Genomic DNA, 27327 nt, shown 5'->3' with positions numbered 1-27327 from the left:
GAAAACTAACAGCTTACTCCAGTGCCCAGCACATGCTTCCTTCTCCCTCCATGTACACCCACAGTTTAAAGGATTCAGTCTTACCAAATATTTATCTTCCATTTTATTATAGCGAGGTATTTTCTAGTATATAATTTCTACTTAAGCTCACCAGTATCCTCTGCACTTGGTGATATAATGTATATATTTATATACTTATATATACATAGAATCCTTAAAAAATGGGCACGTAAGAGGTTGTATATAATAATTTTCAACTGGTCCATAAAAGAATAATTCCATATACAGAAACTAGAAAATAAACCCAGCACAAACCAGATGTACCAAGTAGTACATATTAAAATAATTACCACAGTAATTGAAAATTCCTTATCTTAGTCCTACAATAATCCGTTAACTGAAGGTTACTCCACAGTCTCTGGGATTTCTCTGTCATCCACAATAAGGGTATGAATAATTCCTTCCTTTCGTTTCCCACTACTGACAGCCTTAATGCAACAGCTGTGATCACCAACACTGAAGTGAGTTTCAGTCCCATCTTCTACAAACTCACCCTGTGAGAAAAGAGACAAGAATAAAACCAGACATGTGCTACTTTAGTAAAGTAAAAAGTTCAAGCACATCAGACTGTTTTCAAGGTCAAGATCCCTCCTGGTTCCCACAATTACAGCAGCTGTTAGTACCTGTGACAAATACAGTGCAAATGATGAACAAAACGGTGGAATCTCAGACTGGGGCTGTGTTGAGGTGTCCAGTTAAAGCTTTGTGACTATTAGGTGGCAATCAAAATTTCACATAATCAGAAGTGGTAAAACTGAAGCTTGTGAATCAGTATCATTGATCCATGTCAGTAAAACAAAAGTAGGAAAGTTTCCTTCTGAGTTGTGCAGTACAATCAGTAAGTACCACACAACTGAGGCTGAAGTGGCAGTAAAACATGAAGTATTCAGTGGTGCCACCTACAGCAGGATGAAGAGATCCCTGACTGGAGTGTAGCAGTTGTGTGATTTGGATACACAGCTCCTACTGCAATTACATTATTTCCCATTATGGATTTTGCCACTGATGGCTGTGTTTTTGTCATGATCTTTGGGAGGGTAGAAAAATCTGTGTGCTACTCTAAAGCAAGCACAGTTTGACAATGAAACCTGTACATGTAGCTTGCAAGAATATCTCCTAGTGCATTTATTACAGCATGGGAAAGGCTGAGAATCATCAAGAACAGAAATTCTGATTCACTGGGAGAGGATGTTTCTTCCACTGATTACCACAGAAACATCTGGTGAATCTTTTCATCTTGTTTTCAAGCACAGGAAACCTGTTGATTTTAGTCTGTACTCATCCAGGGGCTTACTTGTGGCAGTAGTAAACACAGTGACAACTCTCTAGTGAGAAAGCACACCGTTTAAGGATGGGAAAGCCTACATAGTATGCAGATTGATGGCTTGGCTTCGTGAGTGAAGATTTGGGAAGGGCTTTAACCATGCTTACTACAAGCATGATGACCAAGGGCAGATGGGTATGCAAATCGAAAAAAGGGAGCTTAGGCAATCAGGGGGTGTCCGACCAGGACTGTTATCTCCTGAGCGATTTCGAGCTACCCGTGCGCTGGTCTGCCCCACCTGCAAGGTTGGATCTGCAGTTACCCATGCACCTTGTCACCTGCCGTTTCGATCCTCGTCTGTCCAGACAAGTGAGAGTAAGCCCTTCCAGCCTGAGCAGTGGGTTTTTAAGGTGAAGCGCACCTTGCGCAGAACTGGTCCCACCTTTTACACCTGAGGTTTAACTGCCATGGCCAAGTTACCTAGGACAGTGACAGCAAAGTCCACAGGTCGTAGATTTTGTAAGAGTGTCCTTCTCTGATGGAAGACCATACCCATACAAGGCTAGACAAGCTCCATCAGCCCGGGTTTGAATGTAGGAGCTTTCCTTCTCCTTTGAAGGAAGGCCTGTCTTCGCTGACGAAGATTCGGGAAGACCTTCACCCACGCATTCTGAACAGGACAGTCATCTCCAGGGCCAATCACAAGCGACCGATGACGCAATAGCACAACAAGCGATGGCGGGATACTTAGAGGCATTCAGTCATAAGCCCGCAGATGGTAGCCTCGTGCCAGTGGCTCCTCAGCCAAGCGCACAGTATGCATATTAAAAGCCATTTATAACACAGCATAAAAAGACACCAAATAGAGTAAACCTTCTAGCTGTCAACCTAACCTAACAAATGATGCAGATGTGACAGAAAGACAAAAACTTGTATTTGTTCCAATGAGACTATTAACACTTGTGTTAGGGACCATCTCTAGATGGAAAAAAAAAGAGTCAGACTAAATGTGTTTAACTTTCGGTCACTGCTAACATGAGCAGATTTGGAGGAGGTGGCTCTCCACTCTGCATTATGCTCAAGTCCCTTCCATTCCCATGGAGGTTTTCTTGTGAAAGCCCTGGACAACTGACCCAGATTTATTTTGCTTGTATAAAAAGTGTAAACAAAATCATTGTTTACCCTTAAATAGCTAACTTTGGCATCCTAATTCAAATATTGTCAGTTATAAGATACAGTGAAGGTCATTCAGAACAAACTCATAGTGTACTGCCTGTCCAGGTGTACACTCATACTTTGTGGTAAAGTGAGGTAATGGGCCCCTCTGCAGCTCACTTTGCTAAGCTTTGGTTACCTAGCCATAGCCTGTGAAAAACCTTTGGAGATAATCACCTACCGCTGTTTCCATTTTTTGACCATTGCACCAAACATCCATCGTGTCCTTTTCTGTGAAGAAAAAAAGTAGAAAGAACAAGGTATTTTTTTCCCTTACAGACAAGAAGATCTAAGAATTTTAAAGATCTACTGTGGAATTTTACTTTCAGCTCCCAAAACAAGTTCCTTGTTAGCCATAGTACCCAGGCTACAGGGCTTGTTCTCATACTGGAGAGATGGGAGGCTCTGGCATCAACGGGCAAACAACTTTTGCTATCAACATAAATTTTTACCTCTCCCTAGCCCTGGCTACTGTTCTGGGTTGTTCTGAATATTGTCAGAGATATTCTGACATTCTTTAACTGAAAAATTTGAAGAAAGAAAAATTCCGGAATTTCTGCTCATTATCTGAGTGCTGCTCATCCAGTGAAGCTCTAACATCTTCTTTCAGATCAGCAGTGTTACTTAACATGCTTTACCTGGACAACTGTCTCACTACACTGCTAGGGCTTTCTTTTCTGTTTTTTTTTTTAAATCTAGACCATGCTGCCGTAGGCTCACACAGGCGTAACAAGATCATTATTTTTCAAGCTGTCTAATCCTAAACTTCCAGACCTAGGATTTTACACTGCAACAGTTCTAGTCACTGAACTGTGCTTTCTCTTCATTATCAGTTATTAAATGCATACAAGTTTACTCAAAGGCAGCAACACAAAGTCATTCAGCGTTTACTTACCTAGAACAACTCTATAGTCTGCACCACCCAAAGTCAGTACCCAAGTATTGGTTGTTTTTGACCTGTTCTCCATATACTTCTTGAGACTCTTCCCATTGATCTCCAAAGTATATTCATACGCAAAGCCACTGATGGCATCAATGTTAATAGTAGCTTTTGTTTTGGATGCTCCAACAGTGAATGTTTCTTTACCCACTAATTTAAACATCCATTCTTTCCTTATTTCTTCCTGCAGAATAAAATAAAGGCAATGGGTATTAATTGATAAAATATGAATGCATGTTTTAGTGTAAGAAAAATTAACTAGAACTTGGGAAACAGCTCAGTACTTAACTATTACTCCAGAAAGAATGAATACATGGTATTTTCTGTATCTACAATGCCTCTGCCCAAGGACAGCAAAGCACTTCATGAATATTCATACCTTAACTGTAACTGAAAAAAGAAATCAGCTAAAGTTAATCAACTGAATACACCTCGCTTGCATTTATTAGTCTTTTTGTTTGTTCTGATGCCTGTTGCATGGAAGTGCATTTATATAATCTGTAGCATAGTGGATTTTGAGCACACAGCAATTTCACCTTTCCATCAACATAGACGACACGTTTTCCTGAAGTGGTCCCATGTTCAAATTCAATCTTATGAACACCATCACTTAAAGCTACTTCCCAAACAGCCACCAAATCTGTCATCTTCTCTAAGTGGCTGTAGAGAGACCTATGGAAAAAACAGTAAAGTAAATCAATTGTCACTGAAAGAGTTCAATTGTAGAATTGTAGAATTAACCAGGTTGGAAAAGACCTGTAAGATCATCAAGTCCAACCATTACCCCAGGACTGCCAAAACCACCACTAAGCCATGTCATTAAAGGCCTCATCTCAATGTTTTTGAAACACTTCCAGGGACACTGATTCCACCACTTCCCTGGGCCGTCTGTTCCAATGCCTGATCACCTTTTGGTGAAGAAATTTTTCCTAATACCCAGACTAAATCTCCCCATGCGCAGCTTGAGACATGTCATTATGAGATTAAAATGTGGTTTTTTAAATCTCTCTCCTACAATTCAACCATTTTCATTGCTTTATCTAATTAAATTCACTAAGAGTTACCAGACAATAGGAGCTGTAGCCCCATTTCCTGATCTGACAAATTTAAAATAAATAAATTATACATGTGCACACTGCCGTAAAGGATCCTCTCCCTTAGGCATCCGACATCCTTGAAGAACTGCTATCAAACCCTAACACATGACAGACAGAAGGAGGAATCCAAGCCAGGGAAAATTCCGTATCAAATTGGGAATTACTGATGTTTATACTTCAAAGTTTACTGCATCAGGGCAAGTCACTTTTTACAGATGAAAAGTGAGAATTGAAAGAATAAGCCTACATAATTGCTTCTTTTTTCATGTTTTTCAAACACTTAAATATGACAAAATATCACAAAATATAAACAGACACTTAAACAGACTCACTTTGACAAACACCATGCAAAGACATATATATTCATCTAACCTCTATAATTTCCTCTTCAGGTGACAGTATGGTTACAAAATTACACTTGGAATTCAGATGCTCTTGGACAGTTCTGCAATGTCTTGGCAGGCATTAAAATACAGTATTTTGATTGGTCTCTGAGAAAGCGTTTTAGCATTTTAAACTTGAAAACTAGTCAGGATGACCAGTTTAGCTTTTACCCGTTTTAACAGCTTTCTCTGTCATCTTTCTCATACATTATGTACATCATTCAGCAATGCAACTCTGCACACAGAAACACTCACAAAGGCAGAGATCTGGCAAGATAATCCTTTCATTTAAGTAATCTTTAAAGTTCAGATACAATCAGAAGTGACCACTGGGACTACGGATATCTTTCCAAATCTGCCCATAGCACAATGCCTCTTTTTCAGTTTAAAGTCATACCACAGTGATTTTTTTACCTTACTTCATCTTCACAGATAGTAATCTCCTCATGGGATGCCATAGTAACCTATTAATCCAATTAGCAGCAAGAAATAAAAGAAGAGCAGAATAGCAGCAGAGAAGCGTTGAGGCCTAGATTTCCCCTGTTTACTCCATTCAAGACAAAGGACATCTTTTAAAGTGTCATGAACTATCATGTACTGCCGTATATATGATGACATACAAACATATTTCTTTCCTCTTAAGACAGAATGGCAAATGTAAGTATTCTTTTACAAAATCAGAAGGTGCAATTTATCCTAGTTTTATCAGCACATCAGCTTTCTCAGTTACTTGATGGAAAAATGGTTTCCCTAACTTGTGAGCAAGAGCTTAAAAACAAAGAACTTGACCAAAACAGGAACCAGTTCCAGAGCTGCCCATCTCAGTCACAAACTGAAGCAAATCAGGGACTGTTGCCACTTTTTGGAAAGCAATATAGCACAGGCAGCAAGGCCAACTAACTAATTTTATTAAACCACTGCTATCTGCATTGTCTGTGCATATCAGTAAGCATAATTTAAGTAAGTACAAATAAGCTATTTTTTTATGAATTGCACTTTTCAGTAAAAAATTAATTAAAAGTGAAGTTATAAGTTCTAGGGTCTCTCTTCAGCAGAACAGAGGACCCATTTTAAATGCACCAGCAGAGGTGCATTTAAAAACTAAACCTCCTTCACCCTGTCTTAAGCTCCTATTTTAAAACATGCTCAAGTACACTGTAGTATTACTGTTGTGGTTTTGTCAGTACACACATTTCTGTTCATAAACTGAAAATTAGGTTTTACTGTTCCTAAAACTTTTCTAAGGATCCAAGGATTTAATTCTGACAGTAGTGAGATTGTTTTGGTTGTTCCTAAAATTAAGGATTGGTTTCTGTGAAGGCTCCCATCCTCTGGCACATGGTGGAAGTCAGCCTGGGTATATTTCATAGAATCCCAGAATCATTTGGGTTGGAAAGGACCTTAAAGCTCACTCAGTTCCAACTCCCTGCCATGGGCAGGGACACCTTCTACCAGACAAGGTTGCTCCAAGCCCCATCCAACCTGGCCTTGAACACTGCTAGGGATGGAGCATTTACCACTTGTGTAACCTGTTCCAGTGTCTCACTGCCCTCACAGGGAAGAATTTCTTTCTAATGTCTAATCTAAATCTACCCTCTTTCAGTTTAAAGCGATTCCCCTTTGTCCTGTCACTACATGCCCTTGTAGAAAGTCTCTCTCCAGGTTTCTTGTACCCCTTTAGGCACTGGAAGCTGCTCTAAGGTCTCTCTGGAGCCTTCTCTTCTCCAGGCTGCACAACCCCTGCTCTCTCAGCCTGTCTTCATAGCAGAGGGGCTCTAGCCCTCAGAGCATCTTTGTGGCCTCCTCTGGACTCGCTCAAGCAGGTCTACGTCCCTCTTCTGTTGGGGGCCCCAGAGCTGAATACAGTGGAGTAGGGGGTCAGGAATCAGCTCCCTCAACCTACTGATCATGCTTCTTTCAATGCAGAGCAGTATGTGGTTGGCCTTCTGGGCTGCAAGTGCACACAGCCAGCTCATGCCGAGCGTCTCGTCAATCAACACCCCCAAGTCCTACTCTTCAGGGCTGCTTTCAAGCTATTCTTATTTCGGTACTTCCCTCTTTCCTTCTCCTCAAAGGAGCAGGTGCCAGGCTTTCAGGACAGACCCAGCTTCTCCCTGCCAACTAATCAACACAACAAGTGGCCTCAGGTACAAAAAGAAACACCAGAAGAGCTGGCACATGGCGCATGTCTACAGGCTACCCACAGCGATGGCATTACACCTGGCAGGATGCAACCCTGCTGCATGAAACTAGCATTAGGATTGATTAGGATCAATGCCACAGGGGTTAGGAAGCATCCCAGAACATACAACTTCCTTTTTTTTTTTTTTTAACAAATCATGGCACTGTAGTACTCAAACCTGAACTCAAACTCTAGGCCAGCTCTATGTCTTCTGAAGGGCAGCGGGTACCCCAGGTGCGAAGGGAGAGCCGTACACTGCCTGTTGCAGCCAGCCCTCCCACGTCCCCTGGCTGGCTCCCATCCAAGGAAACGGGTTTGCACTGACTGCCGAACGCCAGGCATCTCTCTGCATGTTCCGTTAAACAGTCAGCAGTCCAAAATGAGATTTACTTCTTTATCCATAATGACTTGCTCTGAAAAATAAGTCTAGAATTACGGCTCTGCATCCATCTAATCCATGCCTAGTAACAGACAAGAAGAGATGGGGCACTAGCAAGTGTATGAATTACACAGACGTCAAGTTTCACCACACCACCCACATTTACTGCCAGCAAAGATTAGGGGGGTTTGTTTGTTTTTATCTAAGCTGACAGCCACACTTCTAAACCCTCGTCAAGCAGCTTACTGCGATCGCCTTGATCCTCCATACCCCGCGGAGACACGCGGCTGCCCGACCCCCCGGCAACACAACCCCAGCTCGACCCACCCCTCCGCCGGGCCGGGGCAGCGGCAAGAGGCAGAAGCACATACGCCGGACACACGGTCTGCTTGGTCTGCTTCCTCTCCTTCCTCCTCCTCCTCTAACGGCCCGGCGGTCTCCACGGAGCCCGGGAGACGCTCCCTCCGCCCACGCGGGCCCGACCTCCCACCAGGCAGTGTTGGAACGGAAAAGGACTGAGCTCCGCGGTGCCTGAGAAAGGATCGGGCCGCCGCAGGCGGGCGGGCAGCCGAACGAGCAACGGAGCCATCCCCGCACCTCGCCGCTCCTACCTGCGCGGGACTCTCCTCCCCCTCGGCTCCCCGTGCCGCAAAATGGCGGCGTGCGGCCAGCGCCGCCCCGCGGCCGACCGCCTCCCTCCTTCCCGCCCCGGCGGCGCGGGCGGGCCGTTACCGCTTTACCCGGCCCACCGCGCTTCCCGCCGCAGGCAGTCCTGTAGGAAGCTGTGCCCCGTCGCTCAGTGGGACCTGCCGAGGCTGCCGATCCTGGTGACTAACCTCTTTGCTCTCCTGTATCCCGGTGGCTGTCTGCAGGCCGCGGCAGTGGGCCCGGCCCTCTTTGCTGGCGATCCGGGAGCGGACGGCCCTCGCCATGATAGAGGTACCGTGGCGAACCTGAGGCGGATGTTGTTACTGCTCGGTAGTCAGAAAGGAACAGAAAGAAAACAAAGAGCAAACCCCCCAGGGCAGGCGCCCGCGCCCTCTGGGGGCTTCTCCCGCGGCTGGGGCAGGGGACTGAGGCTGCCTGCACCCCTGGCGCGTTGGGGTTGACCAAGGGCTGGGTGTTCTAAACCTTCACTCATTGCACATCCTTCTAGTAGTGCTGAGGGAAACTGAGTGCTCTGGATATTGTTAAATACACTTTACACCAGTACTTGTTTCAGATCATATTGGAATGTCTCACAAGCCCTACTACAGTGACTGGGGCTTTTGGGGGCTTGGGGTTGGTTGGTTTTTATTTGGGAGCATTTGGTATTTGCTGCTGCCTGCACAATAGGAAAGGCAAGGAGACCATGAGCTGATCTTGAGAACTTGGGTTTCTGTCTCCTTCTCCCACCTGCAGCAGGAGAAGGCTGAATGGGAAAACTTAAATAAGCTATTAATGCGTCATGGGTTGAAACCAGTGAGTCTTGCTGCCCCCCAAAGCTGCAGAAATACAGCAGGTAAGGAAATGCTAATTTCACAAGGTTTTGTGTTTTGAAATAGTAAGCCTAAGTTCATAAGGCATCTCTAAAGCTGTCACTTCCAAAGGGTAGCCGAGATGTGATCTTCTTCAGATACTGTCCCTGGCAGTGTTCATGACCAGGTTGGACTGAGTCTTGGGTAACATGGTTTAGTGTGAGGTGTCCCTGCCCATGGCAGGGGGGTTGTATGATGCGCGGATTGACTCCACAACTCGTTAAAAGTTGTAAAGTAGGTATGCTTTTTATTCAGCGCTGAGACGCACGGGGATAATTCCTCAAAGTCATGCATGCCTCAGTGTTGTTTCCCTGTACATTTATTCTCTAAAGTTACATATATTCATAAGGTTGCACAATACGCCTATACATATTCATGGCCTATCCCCGCTTCGTATTATAATGAGCCAGAAGGTCCTCTGCGCCTGCGCAGTGCCCCCTCTGGTCATGGGCAGGGGTCTCAAGATGAAGTAAATGAGTCTTCCTCCTCTGGGTAGGGGTCTTCAAGACGAAGTAAATGAGTCTTCCTCTTCTTGCACTTTTCACCTTTTTAGTCTTTATGTGTGGCCTTAGAGTTTGGTCAGTGTCCCAGCCGTAAATCCTCTACTTCTCCCCTTTATCAGTAGAGTTTGATCAGTGTCTCAGCCGTAAATTCTCTGCTTCTCCCCTTTATCAGTAGATTCAGGCATCTGCTTATTAACAGGACCGGAGGTCTCTGTTCTGCTTAGCAGGCATTTACAACAGATAGTCCTTTTGTTTAAACAAATTCCTCTAACCCCCCTGTACAACCCCCCTGTACAACCCCCTTGTACAACCCCCCTGTACAATGGTCAACCCTCTGTATCATGTAGCTAGATGATCTTAAGGTCCTTTCCAACCCTAACTATTCTATGATTAAAAGCCTTTCATTATGACTGCTTATTTTATGTATCTCCAGATATGATTGTCTTAGACAGTCAGTCTTCTCTAGGAATAAGACTTGCATTAAAAACACTGGTGGAAGACACTGACCGACAGCAGAAAATGATGCAGGGGCTTATGGAGACCAATCATTCTCTTAGGTAAGAATAAGCGGTGGAAGGAGCTTACTTGCTAATGCACAGGAAAAGCATTACCAGTGTCCTACTCCTGACAGGTGGAGCTCTTGTTACACCAGCAGCTTCAAACTGTTTTCCTAAGATTATTGGCCAATATGCAGCAACACTGGCCTAGTTCCTTTTGTGCTCTTCTGCTATTTCATCTGCTGCTGTTTCACATACCTGCTGCCACAGGCTGTTATTGAGCGTCATCAGATAATATTGTCAGGCCTGTGCTTTCTTCACTGTCTTTAGTGAAATGAGTTTAAATTAAGGATTTTTTTGTTTTTTCAGAGACAAGATCCGTCAGGAAAGCGGTCGGGCATCTCGACAAGAACAACGGGCTAATGATTTGGAAAATGTGGTGAAAAATATTAAGTCCAAAATTTGCCAGCTGGAAGATGAGACGATAGCTAAAGTTTGCCAGCAACAGAATCAAGTCAGAGAACTTCAAAAAGATCAGCAGGCTTCACAGGTAATTCAGATAGTGCTGTCTGAGGATTCAAACTTCTGACTTGTTTTAAAAGCTCTAAAAATATTTACATTGATCAAACCAAGCATGAGTTCTGGGCCATAGAGTTAGTACATTGTTTATAGCTAGGATTTTTCAATCTATACAAAATTTTCTAGCAGTAACTTTGAAAAATACCTGTATCTTTCTTTCACTGCCTGTTCGGTATGGCTGAAACTGAGCCTCCTTGAGACCAAGTGCCTATCTGGACACGTACAGTACTGTCTCCAGTTTGTGGGTTAGAATAATTTCATAACTCTCCCATTATCTGTTCACAGGCAAAATACCGGCAACAGCAGGAGAAGCTGCAAGAACAGGAAGAGACAATTGCCCATTTGCAGAAGGAGCTGTGCAAAGTTGGCCTGGAGGAGCAGCGGCGTGTTGCCACTCAAAATAAAATGTTTTGTCGTTTTTGCAAAAGAGCTCCCAAGTCTCTTCTAGATCAGCAGTAAGCAATTTTCTTATGTTGGTGAGCGACCTATAACATTAAATGAAGAAATTGATTTTAGAGTAACTGTTCTCAATATTTATATTTAAGAAAAAAAATAAAAGGCTGGAGACCTTAGGAGTGCAGGCTGAAATATGAATTCTTGCACAGGTACATCAGTGCAGGGATTTAAAACAATGTGAGCTGTATAAAACCATGGCAGAAATTCAAAACGTACACGCTAGGTGTCAGCAAAGAGAAGGGAATGATCCACTCTACTCTGGAGCTCCATGTCTGTTAGGGTGATCTCGTCCTGGGACTCTTAACGTTTAAAAATGTAAATTAAAAAACAACCAGAGAAGAAAACAACAAAGACTATCCCCAGCCTCACCAGAAAGAGCCCTTCCAGTTCTGGAAAGTGGTCTTTGCAACTGCAGACTGAAGGTTTGCTGCAAGGCTTCCCAGGTACTTTAGGGAAAGTTCTGCAAGTATTCCAAGCCTGTGTCTCTTGCAGTAAGATCTCCATAGTTCTGCTGTAATCAGATTTGACAGCTCTTAGGCCCCAGGTAGCCAGACTTTATTGGGCTGCTGTCAGCTGATTTCCTAGGCCTGGCTAGCAATGTTTTCCTGAGTAGCATTTAAAAGGGATTGTGTGTGCACAGCCCTCACTTGTGCCCTCACTCTATGAGAGGGAGGATCACTGAGTTTGGTTCCCTGTGCATTCTCACGTCTCTCCAAAACAGGCAATCTCAGAATGCTCAAGAGGAAATTCAGTTTCTCAGCTGTTCAGTTTTTTGTGTGTCTAGGTTTTGCAACCACTCTGAAAGCATATTTAGTTTCTTCAGAGATGGATGTTCTCGGGCTGTGTGGGACCTGTGCTTTCACCTCCTGCAATGGTCGCAGAGCCCTAGCACTCAAGACTGTGACTCACTGTTACGCTTGCTGGGGAAACAGTCACAAGATGATGAGGCTCTCAGGAGAATTTAACTTTTTTCTCCTCTTGAATAATTTTGCTGCTTTTTAGGCTAGTGCGTAGTTAATGTCTGTTCTGTTCTGAAAAACTGTGACCATGTTTGGTATGAGAGAGAACCTTCTTGAAGCAGTCACTTCTGGAGCATAGTGCAGATGTACAAACTGGCCTGTTCCAGGCATAATTTTTATTGGTTTTGGAGAATATCTGAGATTCAGTAATGCCATTTTCCTTTCTTTAGGTTCCTTTGTCTAATTGACTACTATGAATCGCAAATTAGCGAAATGAAAAAGGAGCTGAGGTAGGTCTCATCTGTTCTGTACTACTGTTCAAAATTTTCGTACTCCTTACTGTTCTTTAATCTTATAATGGTAAATTTTCTGTGTTCCAGATGTCACTAGCATGTAAGAAACAGCAAAGAATTGTAATGGTCATGGAAGTTTAGATTCATCCAGGGAATAACTGTCAGTCAGTCTGAGCAGCTGGTCATGCAGAAGGCTGGGACAGCTAGGAAGTTGGGTTTTTATTCTTCCCTTCCTCTTTTGCCATGGTTCACAGGCAGAATTACTGCATTAGCTGCACTCAGTTAACTCATCTCCCTGAACAAGCAGGCTGCCAGCTTTTCAGCTTTGTCGTGGTGCCTAAATGGTACAAAGCAACAAGCTGAGATACCTGAAGTGTTCCTATCATTTGAGATTATTATTATCGTGAACAAAGAAATGCGATTTGCTTGTATGGGAATTTCTCTCCAGGAATAAGTGTACTTAATTAGTATATGAAACAGCTTCCCAGAAACAATAGAGAGGAGCAGTGGATCTTAGGGCAAAATTTCTAATCTATTTACTTTGCAGTTTATGGAAATATTATTACCATATATACTGCTAACTAAACCAACATAGATCTTTGAGGTAATCAAACTGAAACAATTTATGTTTCCCAATAGGCAATATAAAAAAGATGAAGATCAGGTACTGAAAGAAGTGAAAAGCAAGGAAGAATTCTTAAATCTAGATGCTACTCCTAATTACAGAGCACTGCTCACGGTATGGAACTGCTAAGAATAAGTCTGTGCAGATCTCTAAATGGTAACTTTTAAAATGCCATGTAGAAACATACGTGTATTTGATGCCTATCCCCTTGTTCTTATCATGTGTTGTTCCTAACTTGCACACTCTCTGGGTAGGGTTCACTGTCTTTATGAAAGATTCAGTGCTATTTTGTGAGTTGTCTTTGCTTGAGGACTGTATAACCTCCTTAATCACAGGTTCTCCAACTGTCGTCTAATGCAGCAGGCTCTTGATCTTAGTTGACTAATTCCTCATCCACACTGTCTTGCTATATGGGCAATTGGGAGCTCTTCTTTAACACATACATACTTTAAATTGTTAAAGCTTGTTGATTATGGAATGAGTGAAATAAGAGAAGTAATACAGCCTATGTTGCAGTCTTTCCAGAAACAACTTATTGAAACAAAAACCAGGAATGAGCAGCTTTTGCTTGAAAATATAAATCTCAAGAAAGATTTGGAAACAAGGTGAGAAAGGATAAGCATCATCCTTTGCAAAGGCACTTCAGCAGACTGCTTTACAGAGAAAGAAGCCAAAAGCACCATCATTGTAAAAGTGTAGTATGGAATCTGCCTTTTAAAGTGATATGTAGAAATAAGAAATGTCAGCAACAGTCACCCTTCCCTCTGTACGCTGTTAGTAACAACAACTGCTGATGGTTAGTCTGCCATTTATTCTCTTACCTTGTGGAAATGCTGCAGAATTTCATTTGCAGAATGCTGCTGCAGCAGTGGCAAAGCTTGCTTACTCTTTTCACTTGGCTGAGTTTTATAGTTACCTTCAAATGCAAGACATACAATATGGTACTTTTTCTTGCTAACAGACCAACTGCACAGGAATTAAAACTTTACAAGCACCAAGTGAAGAAACTAGAGAAAACTTTAAAGAAAACTATCAAGTAAGTATATTTCTTCCGTAACTTCCATGAATCCTCTGAACATCTGAAGGCAAAGATACTCTGCACCCTGTAACGTAGATAGCAGCTTATAAAGCATGTACCTTATCCCCATTTCTGGGAGCCTGCCTATAACCAGCAAATGCTACTGTATCTCCAAAGACACACTGTGAATCTCTGAAATGATGGTGTGGTCTGTTTGGGGGGCACAGCAGTGTGTCTTTTTTTATTTCATTTTGTCTTTCTGGATTGGATTTGAGTAGCCATATGGACAGGACCAGACTGTGGTGTTTGTTGCTTCCATGGGCTGTAAAGAAATCTACTGGTTACATTGTGGATTATGAATGAGAAAGTATGAGTTGACAAAACGTTGCAGCCACTGAAGTTATGTCCATATTATTCTTAGAAATTGACTTCATTTTTTCTGAAACATTACTAAGAAAATACCTTGAAGGTATTAGAAATCCAATGTTGACAGAGCGTTTTTATCTATAATTTCACTTAATCATTTGTGCATGTGTATACTGAATGATAAAAATTTTATAGTCTGAAAAAGACATCACTTGCTTAAACTTTAAAAATGTTCTTCATTTTACATCAGGTATATTTACATGGTCTTTTCTCTCTTGCAGTGGATGGGATTTAAAGGTAGTTTTATAGAAAGTCATCTCAGATTTGACAAGAAGAATAGTGAGCTATGTATAGAAAGCCAGGAAAGATGTTCAAGCAGATAAACACTGTGAGCATGGCATTTGACCCTTTTGAGTAAAATTCTGGATTTTAAGTCTTCAGCCATAGTAGAACTTCTGTAACAGAACAGCTGTGCAGCTGGTGGTGTCCCTTCTAAATCAGCATGCAGTCTGGAATAACCTCAGCCTGGAGACTGGAGACAAATTAATGATGCTTACATAGGTATTACATTTTTCAGCTAGCTTGGTTTGATGAAATTCTGTTGGCAGGTGTCATATAATGAAGATTTTTACTTTGTAGGTGTATGTGTACTTCATACTTGGTTCTTAGTCAAGTTGAAAGTAGTACCTCCTTGTAAGGCTACTTATGTAACCCACTGTATGTATTTGGCATGTAGATCTTCAGAGAGTAGTACCGGAGAAAGAACAGAAGAAAAGAAAGAATCTGAGAGTATCGCAGGGGTGGATAGGCTGCAGGCAGTTTGCCAACAGTACTTAAAGGTATGCAGATTTTATCTGTGCTTTGTGTATCTAGCACTATTACTACAGTGAAATATAACATACGAGTTTTGTTTAAGCATGTAAACTGAAGCATGCTATTTTGAATCTAAGAGCTCATTTGAAGTCCTCCACATGAGATGTGTAATGTTCTGGATTTGGCAGTTAATGTAGGCTTGTTCTTAATTTTCTTAATTGTTACATCTTAGTGTAAACTACCTGAAAATACAGCATGAAAGCAGAAGCTAGGTTGGGAACCATCAAATGAATGATTTAGCTGAGGTCTTTTCAGGACAGGGGATTTGTTCGAGGTCTTGTGCAGTACAGATCCTTACGTTACTGTTTTAAACATGCCTGAGGAGAGAGTGGCTTTTATTTTTCTTTGAATACAAAAAAAAAAAGCAAACATAATAAAACTTAGCAAAATGTAAACTGTGAAAAGAACAATGCCTCAAGTGTATAAATGTTACCTATCCCCAAAGGGGAGTATGTTTGCGTTGCTTTTATGTATCTTCCAGCTAGTATATTTTTAAATCTTTGAAAGTATTACATATTGAATGCTTCTGTAAAATTCATTGATAATAACTTATTGGAGCTATTTGTAATTTAACATTTAGACCATCATGACTGTGGTAGAGAGGGATTTTATTATAAAATGTTGTACATATTTGAAGAATAACATTTGTTATTTGTTGTTGAAGGTTTTGTCCCATATTGATTCTATCTTGCAAAGCCCAAGAGCTCCTCCGTTAATATACAGGCGCAGTAAAGGGCCAGTGCAAAATTACATTAAAGAGAATGGACAGGAATGTGGATTTGAGCACCTTTCACCCACTATAGAAATGTGGGCAGATCAGCTAATGGCCCTGAAGGTAATGCATTATTGTACTTGGCTTTATATTCTTCCTATAATCCAGTGACCCCTCCTTGGTCCCTTCCTATATGTAGGGTTTTTTTCTGTGCGCAGCTTTTGTTATTGCCTGACTTGGTGTTAAATTTTAAAAATGATTCTGCTATTTATATGCCATTTTAAAACATAGTGGGTGAAAAATGCGCAGTGTTCCTACACACCAGAGGTATTCCTCTGTGTATATCATCTAAATGGGTTTGTTCACCACCTAAGAAGGCACTTAAATTTTAGAGTTGATGTGCTTCGTGCGTTAATGACGATCCATTCTCTTTTTCCCCTTTGTCTTGTCCAAACAGTAACTTTCTGATCAAAATACAAGTGAAGGAATTCTGGTTAAAGCCAAACTCCTGTGACCAGCACTTCTTATTTCACTGAAACTTTAATATTTGATGTACTTTAGTTGTAGAGTACCAGGTTAAGCAAGGCTGTAAGAATGTAAGCAAGATACTATGCTGAAGTTCCATGAAAACTAAACCTGTACTATCTCCAGTATAAGAATGTTTTTGCATATGAGAAACAGAAAATCTCCCTGTTTCTGTAATAAAAACACCCTCAAGCAGTTACTAAAATAAGTTGTGTCCCCTCCTGTCCTTTAAAAGGATTTGCATAGGTCCTTGAGAAAACTGTCTCTGGAATTGGCACCCTGGCACACTGAAGATCTACAAGACAACAGGGAGTCTATACGAGTTGAAGACCTCCAGTTCATAGTAGATGCCATTTTGGAAGAAATAGAAAATAAGGAAAAGGTAATTCTTCCAGGGGTTTATAATCACATGTTACTGTGGAAATCTCAAATGTGGTCTTACCATGGTGATTAGATTTTTGCATTTGAAAGCCTCCCGGGGTTTAACAAATAGCTGTTTGAAGACATTCAATAGTCAGAGACTATTTTAATATAATGGATAAATTCACCTCGGGGAGGACTGCTTTAATCAAAGTCATTTGATCAGCGAGGAATTTGCATTGCCCTGTAGTCTCAGGTTATCCTGTTCTGTCTGTTTCTCAGTCAGCATTGAGAATACATAAATGTACTTGCTAGGCAACAGAGGAAAACTTCAGAGTTTTTTTAGTTTGCTGGATATTTGTGTCTGAAAACTCTCTTTTCAGTATGTCTTCAGATTTGAGAATATTTGAAATGCCGTGATTTAATAAGGGCAGTTACACCCGTTTTTCTTCATAGACTAGTTTTAAGACTGCTTATTGTTTAAAAGAATCCTTGCTTTGTGAAGCAGTAACACTGACGAGTCGCTCCTTCTGCTTGCTACAGAACAGCCAGACACCATCCGTACCAACCCTGTTAGCAATAGTCTCTCACTTCCAGAAGTTGTTTGACGTGAATTCTCTCAGTGGCATTTATCCACGAATGCATGAGGTTTACACAAAGCTTGGGGAAATGACCAACGCCATGAGAAATCTCCAGGAGCTCCTGGAACTAGGTAAAGACTTGCCACCTAGCATATGTTCACACCATTTCCAAAGGGAGAAGACAAGCAAAAGCCTCATCTCTCCATTGAAAATTTGGTGAGATGATAGGAAATGTGTAAACCAGGTATATTCTTCACTGGAAAGATAAAAATAGGTTAATTGGCAGTTTAAATAGCAAATCCCCATTATTTGTAAGCCTTTGGTAGTTGCTGAGGAATACGAGGGACACGGATCAGAAGAGTAACAGAGGAAATTGATTTAATTCTTGACTATCTACTCTAAAGATAACAAGTTTTAGAAAAAAATAACTTGGCCTCTGCTGTAGATTTCTCCTCAGTGATTCATTCTAGTGTATTTATGTCCAGTCCTCAGAAACTTCCATCTTATGCTGCTAAACTTAGCTAACATTAGTTTATTTCTGATCTGCCTATCACAGGCACTTAATTTTCTGTGAATGGTGGAACTTGTATGACTAGGTGTGGGAAAACCAAATAAAATCTGGGCACCTGCAAGAACTGGATTGTGTCAAAAAAACTTTCCTGTTAACACTGTTACAAGGAACATGAAGTGTTTGTTTTTCCATAGACAGCTCGGCTCCACCCACTGTGGTAGTGGATACTGTTGGGAAACTGTGTGACATAATTAATGAGGACGTGACTGAGCCGGTACAGCAGCTTCTGGGGACCCAGGACGTCCACAGGTATGTGCAGCTGCTCCACCAGCGGCCCTCCTGCAAACATCAAATCTCCTAATTGAGAGGACAGGCTAGAATGGATGCTGAAAGAAGCTTCACTTATTGGTTACAAAGTCAGCAAGCTGCAACAGTAAAGGAGTTGCTATGATCCCCCATGAAACAAATCCTGAATATTTTCAAAAGGATAAAGAGGGCAGAGAGAAAAGTCAGAAGATTCCAAAACCCTTCCTTGGCTTGCATGGATGAGGTGATCAAATGATGTTTCATAGGATGCATGTTGCATAAGAAGACAAAGCAAATACTGCACGTGGGTAGGGAGGAGAAAGTGTTGCAAAGTTTCAGCTGTAATGTACAGGTTGTTAAGAGAGTTGGCTCAAGCTGACTGCAAATACTCTGGGAACTGGACAAATTCTGTTGTATCTTCAGCAGATGATCACATACACACACTTGGTAGCAGACTGTATGAACTCACACTCAGCCTGTGCTCCACAAATGTACTAACACAGAGGCAGGTAGGGAGCCTGACATATGCTGAGTTAGTAATACTGACTCCCTCAGCCTTCCTGCACTCACCACAGTTTTAACTAGGGAATGGCTGCTTGTCAGATATTTCCTGCTCCACCTCTAAGGCAGTTATATCACCCACCCCCAGGCAGTATGTTTAGCATACACGAATTGATGTTCCAGTCCAAAAATTACCTGGTGCCTTGTAAGGAAGAAAGGATGTATGTAGGGCATGAAGAGTGAAATTAGAGCTCCTCTTTTGTCAGCTAATAGTTGGCTGCAATTTCAGAACTTAAACCCACATTTTTGGTGTAGATGGTTTTATATGCTGTTAAGCAGCAGAGTTATTAAAAAGTCATGGCATAGTATGACAAACTAGCAAAGAGATGAATTAAAAATGTCTTGGCACCTTTTATCTGACAGTCTCATTTGCACCTTTCAGTATAATCAATAAGTTAGAAGAACATGAGTGCTTCTTTCCACCATTTCAAGCTCTCATTCAAGATTTGCTCTGTCTTCTAGGTGAGTAATATTTGCAACAGTTGTAATTATCTTCACGCCAACACTTCATCCTAAAACTTTAAATAGCTAACAGATGTTTTGTTTACTGCTGGTGCACTGAAGCACAAGGAGGATGCAAGGCAAGGTGCCAACTTTTGCCTCACTCTCTTTCCATCTTTTCTCAGGAAGTGACTCAAATATATCATTTTTATTGAACAAGGGGTTGTATAGAGTCAATCATATTACTCGTAAGAGAAGCTAAATTTTTTGGTTTTCTCCAAAAGCATTAGAAAATGTGAGGTGTTGATTTTATTTGCTAGCTGTATTTCTAGCATCTTAGAACTCTGTCTGAACTCAAAGATGTTCTCAATACGCACACCTTACTGTTTTGATTTTTGTTCTGTTTCAGAGATCTGTAAGCTGGATGATATTTTACCTACAGTGCGAAAGTTGAAGTTGGCAGCTAGTTAAGGGTTACTCTGGTCTTCTTTAGCAAGATCATCTTACCTGTGACAGAACACATTGGTGCCTATGACATGACAGCTACCTCTATCCTCTATTACCCTAACCAAAAGACTTTTAACATAATTAAAAGCTGCTGCATTTTTCTTATTTTTCTTAATTCTTTGTCATTTTAAGAAAAACCCACTATAACTCCAGTCAGCCATCCTTGAAAGAGAACTGGTATGCTCTGTATCAGCCCAGGAAACTGAACCCAGCCCAAGGCCAGATGTGCTCTAACCGCTAAGCATTCTGAATGTTGCTGACACAGTAAGCATGAGATAAAGGTGCTCTAACTGCCTTAGCCATAACAGTTCCATCAATGGCCTGTGTTGGTTTGCTGGACAGCCTATTTTAAAATGTTTACATTTTCAGATCAGTTTGGGATGTGAGCAGATTTTTACTGTGTGAGTTATGTATTGCTGGTTATGGATGGAGGCAGACTAGATTTGTGTAATCTAAGCCAAATGTATTTGAAACTTGTTTCAGGTGGTGGTTTATGGGCTTCTGCCTAGCACAGATTTGAAGCTATATATTTCGAAAGGCATAGATCAAGATCATTATGCAAGACAGAAGTTTATTGTACAGAAACAATACACCAAGCTTCCAAAAATAGTTTTGGTATAATTTGCTCTGCTGTTAAGAAAGCTTACTTTACAAAATTCTGCTGTTCCTCAGGCAGAACACTTTACTATCAAGGTTTACAAGATTTTGAAATGTACTGCAATAAAGAACAAAATACGTTAAGGCATCACAAACTGAAACCTTAATGACTTGGTGAACTGATCTCCCTCCTCTTGGAAGCTCGTTATATACGTATCTGCCAAGATACTTTTGAACAGTGGAATAGCAATTTCTTAGTTTCTCAAAAACCAGTTGCCATTAGAGTCTGAAACAGGTTCTTCCAACGGCTTCTGTAGCCCTCAGATGAAGAATGCTGTTTAAAATTTATTCTGTGAGAAGTACAAGGCTTTCATGTTAAAACAACATGAATCGGATCCTGGGGAAACGAGACTGCCAAGCAAAGTAATAACACTGAGCTGACACTCTGAAGGATCTCCAGGCACAACACTTCCTTAAGAGGGTATCCATATTTGAGGGTTCTCTGGGAGAGAGGTGCCAGAAATAGCAAAAATAAAGAACTCCTTATTGAGGGGCAATTTATCCCAATGTGGGGCGGTTTTGTTTGTTTGTTTGTTTTTTTTTCTGAGTAGGATCCTTAAATTTACATGTCCTGAGCTGAAGACTGCTTCAGATTTGCAGTGACTGTTCAAAACACGTTAATTACAGGAGATATATACATTCTTACAAAGTTGAAAAATTAGTAACTTATGTACATGAGAAGAAATCATGTTTTCTTGCTCCTACTCCTTGTCAGCTCATACCTGCAAGACAGACACAAGTAATTACAGTTGTTGCAGACTTTCTTTAATGTTTTAACTGGCACAGTAGGGAGAACTTGGGCTGCTTTATGGCCTGTGCTCCACAGGCACCATGGCAAAGGAGCTGCGGGGACGGGGTCAGCCTTCACCAGGAACTTGGAATGAGTCATTTCCTCCTGCTCTGTAATTGCCATATCCCTCTGTGAGGCACACAGGCAAGCAGGGCCAAGGGAACTTGGTTTTCCCACCCTGTCTGCATGGATGGCAGGCTTCTGGACTACCCGTGCTTCATTTCTTGGGCTCCATTGAAGCAGAAAGAAGGAAGAACTACCACTGTTAACTACAGACATAGAAGGGGGAAAAAAACCAAACCTTGGTTCTCAGTCTTTGCCTCATTCCAATGCTTAACTGAACCACAATGAACACACAAGCAAAATTGCAAGTGGCTTATTATAATAGTTGCTGTAAATGCTTTGTAATTAAAGTTTTATCATATATATATATATTGCTGATCAGACTATTAATTTAGTTAAGATCTTTATCCAAGTTAAAATTTGTCACAAGGTTGCTTTAATAAACATAATTCTTTTACTTACGTTTCCCAGTGCCTTTCATGGTAACTTAAAATATGCTGAAGAGTATAATTGACATATTATAGTTGTTTCACAGGGCAGGTATTGCATAAGAAACTAGATTACCAGACAATTTAGATAAAACTACCAGATTAGCTCCAAGTTAGTCCTGTGTTTGTGGGTCATATGTTCTTGCTCGCCAAACCACAGGGCCCCTTTACCAGCACCCCAACAAGAGGTGCACAAGCTCCAGCAAAACAGGTGTCATGCTCTAAAAGCATGGAGATGAAAACTTACCACTGTGCAAAGCCTTTTATCAAGTCCTCCTGCGACAAGTCAATCCGCACCTTTAAAAAGCACATTTTCTTTCTGTGTATGTTATTCAGCATACAAATCGATTAGCTAAGCTAGCACTCCTCCCACATCAGACACACTTAAGGTTAGGCTCAAGGAGAAGGAGCTTCCTGAGCTCCCAGGACCTGGGCACTAGCCAGCCTCAGCACTGCCTCTGGCTTTCTTAGTATCACAACTTGAAGAAGTGATTCCAGTTTACACAGAAAGATTAAAGCACCACTGGCAAATTCTGGGTTTAATCACCTGTCGTTCTGAGCTTGTGCTACTGGAGCCATTCCCCAATAAGGCAGCAGCAGATCCCAGGAAACACGTTTTTACTTAAGAAGCATACCTTTGAAATGAAGCAGCACACAAGTCATCTGAGCCCATACAAGCTTCCACATGGGTACAGCCTGACTTCAAATGAAAATATGGCAGAAAAAGTTGTTTCCGGATTGCTAGTCCTACTTCTGAGGCTTAGTCACTAGAACCATGTTTCAGGATCCTGCCACTCAGAATGCTCAGCTCTATTAAACCAGTAGAGCAGCTTTGTTAAACTTACTTTCCCCAGCTCCTTCCTGTCCTGTGAAATGAATGGCCTGCTGTTCTTCACTGCAACGTCCAGCGTCCTTTTCTTGACATCTTCCAAAGATTCAAAGAACTCAAACCTAAAAGCAAAGTTTGGAAAGGAGAGACTTAACAGTTAAAATCCTATAAGCACTGGTGGCCAGAGAAGGATGGTAATGAAAAGGCAATTTTTATTTGCATTGTAAGAAATCTCTTCCAGGCCTCACACAAGATTATGACACTGTTGTTCAGACTGCTCACTGTGCCAGGGGGAAGGAGGAAGACATGCATCCATGATGAGATGCTATTTACCATCATTTTCCCCCTTCGTGGAAGATCAGCATGTTTTCCGTGCAACCTGCATTACTCAGAGGAAGTAGCTGAGCCAACCCCCTAAGTTTACAAAGTCAGTTTAAACCACATGAAGAGAAGACAAAGGTTGAAATCTGTGGCAATTAAGTTCTTAATGGCTCCGACTCATGCCTCTGGCACACATCATCTGATGTCAAGTGAGTTTTGTCCACGCTAAATCACTGAAGTTCTGCCCACCCGAATAGCTTTTCCTCACGTCAGAGTTGTAAAACAGGTAATGTGTTTTGGAGCTAAGTATTGCTCCACCTATTACACTTAATTGAGGATGTACAAGACACGTCAATACCGAGGATGAGGAAAAAGTGATGCTACTCTAACAGCTGTGCTGGCACAAGATCAGTGGTGTTACAAGAGAACAGTAATCCACCACTCTAGTGTTGAAAATGAAGTATTTTAAAATCTTTTCTCCATTTCTGACCTATACTGACATGTATAGGATGGACCCAACATAGGAAAACTGAGCCACCCAGGATCAGCCAATATTCACATACTTGTACTTTCCTCTAAATATGGGGTTAAAACAGCTTCTCAAAAGAGCTCTAAGCATTACTATGTTTGGTTTTATAGAAAACACGTTCCAGTTCAGTGGGGGAACTGTGGACATGAGACTGTCAGAGAAGAGGTGGGAGCATTTCATTCTGCTCCCATCAGGTCTCGATGAGAACATCCATCTGTCTGTGTCAAGAATGGTCCGGTCCCAAAAGGCTTTGTATTTCTGCCTTTGATTTTTGGAAAGCTGTCAGGGAAGTGTCAGGCAAAAAAGTACAAACTGAGGAAGTGGCTTTGTGAAGCATCCAAATGGAGAGATTGCCTCTGCAATAACAGGGAGTTAAACATGGGTAGGGGGATGTCTGCGTGCAAAGCAACAAGTGCAGGCTGCCCCTGCTAGGATAGCAGAAGGGGTGAGAACGGACACTACCGCAGACAGACCAAGGCCAGCCCCAAGTACTTGCAATCACAAAGTGCTGGGGTTTTCCATAAGACCTGCAAGTGTCCACAAGACAATCCTTAGCAGCACCAGGCACAAACCCTATGCATGCCCTTTCATTACATAGAGATCATAGCTATTTCAGCAACAATCATAATTAACATTTTCTTACTTCTCATCATATTGGGGGTTCAGAGTTTTTTTCTTAACAGAAGTCTTCTTCCTGCTTGTCCATCTTCTATCTGGAAGCAGGTATATACGAACATATGGATCTACTCCACGATTGGAAGAGGGTACTAAGTTTCTGTTAAAAGAAATACAGTGCTGACAAGCAAGGCACATTCTTGCACTGTGTCTTCATACCTTGTCTCTCAGAATCAGACTAATCCTTCATGGGCCAGAAACATTTATCTTGGGAATTGGAACATAAGCAAATAAAACTTTAAACAAAATTTTCACTACTTGAGTGTGTGGTCACTTCCTGAGATTCCTAAATTAATGTTAACAAATTCAGTCATAGGTATCCAGTCCTTGTCATGATGCCTATCACGACATTCCAAGGCATGCACCAGTTGTTGGTGCTGGTCAGAAGTAGTACTGGGTCAATGAAAGCTAAGCTACCTCTGCTGCACTCCATTGACCAGAGCTGGGCTTAGTGTGGCTGCACAGACTGAAGCCACCCAATGCTGGTGCATCTCAACTGGGCAGCTTACAAATCACAAGGTTCTGCTCCAGCTTTGCTGACCATCTGACAAGCTCAGAGCTCTTTCCCTTTCCTTTACAGACACAGCAAGCAATTGTCAGCATTACCTGCAGCCATTCACCAGCACGACGAGACTCTGACGTATTGAAGCGTACCGCACTGTGAGCTGAATCTCTCCCAGAGGCATTTCAGTCCCACTGTAAGACAATTGCACAATCAAAGCTTTTAAACACAGCTATTTAACCGACCACACGCACAAAACAGGAGACAATGTTGGTGCTGCATTTTTAACTAAAACTGATTTTCATGGCACTGTTCTTTCTGCCATCCTAAGGTTTGATGTCCAGAAAGCAGCTGGACCACAGAGATGCCACAGAAACAGCACTCCTGGTGGTGCCAGCACTGCCTAGCCTGCCTTCCATAATAAGTACCCCATTTCAGTCCCTGAGTACAAACAGCCAAAAAAGCACCTACGTGGCCTGCTGTAAGATGGAGCAGCAAAGTACAGGTGAGCACGTTACGCAGCTCCTTCAAGTATGTCAGTATTTGCAAAATGGGACCTTTTTTATATTTCATTCTGCATGTTATTAAAGTGGCTTCAAATCCAAAACCATCGCTTTAAAATGGTTTAAAAACGGTTTCTAAATGAGGCCCTGTTCAGAGCTGGAGAATTTGCCAGTCCAGAAATGCGAGACTGAGCAGCTGGAGCTGGGGTTGATGTTCAGGTTTATAACTGCCCTGACGCTCTCTTAATTGAGGTGGACCTTCTTTGCTACTTCAGCTCATTAAGGATTCTACTAACTCCATTCTGCATCCCAGGAAAAACAGACCCCGCTCTCCATCTTCCTTGACAGAGCCAACTACCTGCAGCCTCACACTTAGCACTGTGGGAAGGACACACACGTAAGAGCACCTAGTCACAAACACTTTGCTCACAGCATTCTGAAAGTCTTAAAAGTTTCTGGATAAAACACAGCATCCAAAACTTTAAGCAACCAGGTAATGCTTATCGAGATTTTATGTTTTTACAGAAATGGGATATTCCGACTTCCAATACCCTTTTGCTAAAATCATGGGCATTATGGAACCAAGGATATTCTGTGCAAGAGGCTCTTAAACAATATAAAGCAAACATAAGCAGCATCTCTTAGGAGAGCCAGAGAAGGAAACACTTTCACTTTACACCTGAACTGATAGTAACCTCATAATTTACTTTGCTGTTGACTGGAATACTTAGGTCAATTCTTCATAAGGTGATTTGACACAAAATTCCAAATGACTTAGCAGTCATGAATTCAACCATATACAACAGCAAACTATAAACCCTAAACCTTTTCATACAAGAACAATTCAGCTGGAAGAACACCTACTTATGAAGTTCCAGATTGCTGCTACTTAATTCAAAGCAAGAAGAAGGCAGAGAACCCAGCGAAGCAACACTGGGCGCAAGCCTCAGTTCCTGTACGACTGGCAGCGTGGGTGCTACCGCTGCTCTGCTATGCAGTGCTGATGATGTGTGATGCTCTGGATTTTGGCTGTGCTCTGCCTCATCAGGGCCAACAACAGCTTCGCTTGGTACCGATGCTGCTGAACTGTCCTTTGTGTCCAGGTCTTCTCTGCTGTCCTTTTTCAGCAGGGATTCAGGTGCTGCAGAGTCTTTGCTCACTGGAGGTACTTCTGAGACTTCTGGGTCTGGTGCGGAGACAAACTTTTGCTGGTTTCCACCCTTCTCAATGACATGCACAGGTCCTTGCTTTGAGGCACTGACACCAGCCTTGACTCTTTGTGGATCGGGTTCTTCAACATTCAAGGTCTAAAAATCACAGGGGAGAGAAGTGAGTGCTGCTCCCAAAGCACCAGGGTTAATGTGAGCATTATGGCCTGGGATGAAATTTCACCACAAAACTGTAACAGCATGAATCTGCCATTGGAAATGAAAGAGGCCTATGGGATTAGCTGTGGTGATCCCTTCCCTTGTCCTACTGTGTACGTATTTAACGCTGTCTAAACACTAACGCAGAGCACAGTGAGAAAACAGTTCCTAAGCATCTGCCTCCTTTACTGTTTAGCAGCTTTGATTTCACCAGCTTAGATTTTCTCAGTCCAACTCTTTATTGCTATGAGAAGGTTTTCAGCAATGGTACTGCACTGTTTTAGGAAGCCTCAGGGATACATCTCAGCTCCACCATACACTCTTAATGGCAGTTAAAGTCCTTGTCACACTTTTGTTTTCTACTCATCTGTGAAGCAAAGCTGCATTTCTCCACACCCCACCTTTCTCCCCATCTCTTTTCTTGTTAGAGCTGGGTGTTTCCATTGAGGAAGCCAAGTGAATACAGGAAAGAACTTACCCGCAACACAAGTTTCATCTTAATGAAACTGTCTGAACTGGAATGGTCCAGCTGAAATCTTTGATCCAGAGTCATGTTTGGGTCCGTAAGTAAGTGGGAGAGACATATCACTGAAGTTCCCAGGACACTGTCCCGATCCTTGTCTTTTATCTAGGAGCGGGGGGAAGTTATTAGATGGCAAGCTGGAAAGCTACCACCAGGAATAGCAAAGCAAGAAGGTATTTCAGACAGAAACCAGAATTAACTTTTTTACTCCAGGACATACTATTAAGTATGGTTACTTCCAAATGGGTGATGCCACTATTTCAGGAGTGTAACAAATTAGCATGTTTGAGTAAAAAACACATCTCCTATGCAGAGAAGGAACTGCTTTATCAGGCCCTGGCATTTACCTGACTTTCCTTACTTACTTGGG

General features: G+C 41.9%; 4 protein-coding genes across 10 annotated transcripts in view; 2 read left to right on the top strand and 2 right to left on the bottom strand.

Annotated features, from left to right (window-relative positions):
- Positions 1–86: 86 nt before the first annotated feature.
- FAIM (Fas apoptotic inhibitory molecule) lies at positions 87–8379 on the bottom strand. Of its 5 annotated transcripts, XM_062606664.1 has the most exons (6): positions 7767–7882; positions 5374–5423; positions 4016–4151; positions 3435–3663; positions 2721–2770; positions 87–554 (listed from the first exon to the last, which is right to left on the bottom strand). In XM_062606664.1, exons 2-6 carry the CDS (start codon positions 5415–5417, stop codon positions 405–407), a joined length of 609 nt encoding a protein of 202 aa, XP_062462648.1. In that variant the 5' UTR covers positions 5418–5423; positions 7767–7882; the 3' UTR covers positions 87–404. The 5 variants fall into 5 exon arrangements, with proteins under 5 accessions (XP_062462648.1, XP_062462672.1, XP_062462665.1 ...); XM_062606688.1 differs by lacking the exons at positions 5374–5423; positions 7767–7882 and adding an exon at positions 8357–8379; XM_062606681.1 differs by lacking the exons at positions 5374–5423; positions 7767–7882 and adding an exon at positions 8132–8264.
- Positions 8245–11075, top strand: LOC134157599 (centrosomal protein of 70 kDa-like). Its single transcript, XM_062606708.1, has 5 exons — positions 8245–8459; positions 8922–9021; positions 9974–10097; positions 10407–10587; positions 10902–11075. Exons 1-5 carry the CDS (start codon positions 8451–8453, stop codon positions 11073–11075), a joined length of 588 nt encoding a protein of 195 aa, XP_062462692.1. The 5' UTR covers positions 8245–8450.
- Positions 11076–13042: 1967 nt separating this feature from the next.
- Positions 13043–21676, top strand: CEP70 (centrosomal protein 70). The gene is made up of 10 exons (XM_062606650.1): positions 13043–13105; positions 13466–13554; positions 13911–13985; positions 15070–15172; positions 15871–16041; positions 16679–16825; positions 17347–17515; positions 18090–18204; positions 19145–19224; positions 19613–21676. Exons 1-10 carry the CDS (start codon positions 13103–13105, stop codon positions 19672–19674), a joined length of 1014 nt encoding a protein of 337 aa, XP_062462634.1. The 5' UTR covers positions 13043–13102; the 3' UTR covers positions 19675–21676.
- Positions 20262–27327, bottom strand: part of ESYT3 (extended synaptotagmin 3) — a 33351-nt gene continuing 26285 nt past the window's right edge. For all 3 annotated transcript variants that reach the window (XM_062606572.1, XM_062606582.1, XM_062606591.1), the window contains 7 exons: positions 26913–27062; positions 25932–26374; positions 24669–24758; positions 24031–24162; positions 22554–22659; positions 21956–22005; positions 20262–21089 (listed from right to left, as the gene is read on the bottom strand). In XM_062606572.1, the coding sequence (XP_062462556.1) occupies positions 21053–21089; positions 21956–22005; positions 22554–22659; positions 24031–24162; positions 24669–24758; positions 25932–26374; positions 26913–27062 (1008 nt within the window). In that variant the 3' untranslated portion in view covers positions 20262–21052. The remainder of the gene's footprint in view (positions 21090–21955; positions 22006–22553; positions 22660–24030; positions 24163–24668; positions 24759–25931; positions 26375–26912; positions 27063–27327) is intronic.

The sequence above is a fragment of the Pezoporus occidentalis genome, unplaced genomic scaffold (genome assembly GCF_034315485.1).
Source record: "Pezoporus occidentalis ecotype Australia unplaced genomic scaffold, CSIRO_AGI_Poc_V1 ctg12, whole genome shotgun sequence".
NCBI classification, from domain to species: Eukaryota; Metazoa; Chordata; class Aves; order Psittaciformes; family Psittacidae; genus Pezoporus; species Pezoporus occidentalis.
Note: the sequence above shows the minus strand (reverse complement) of the source record. Positions and strands in the feature narration are given on the sequence as shown.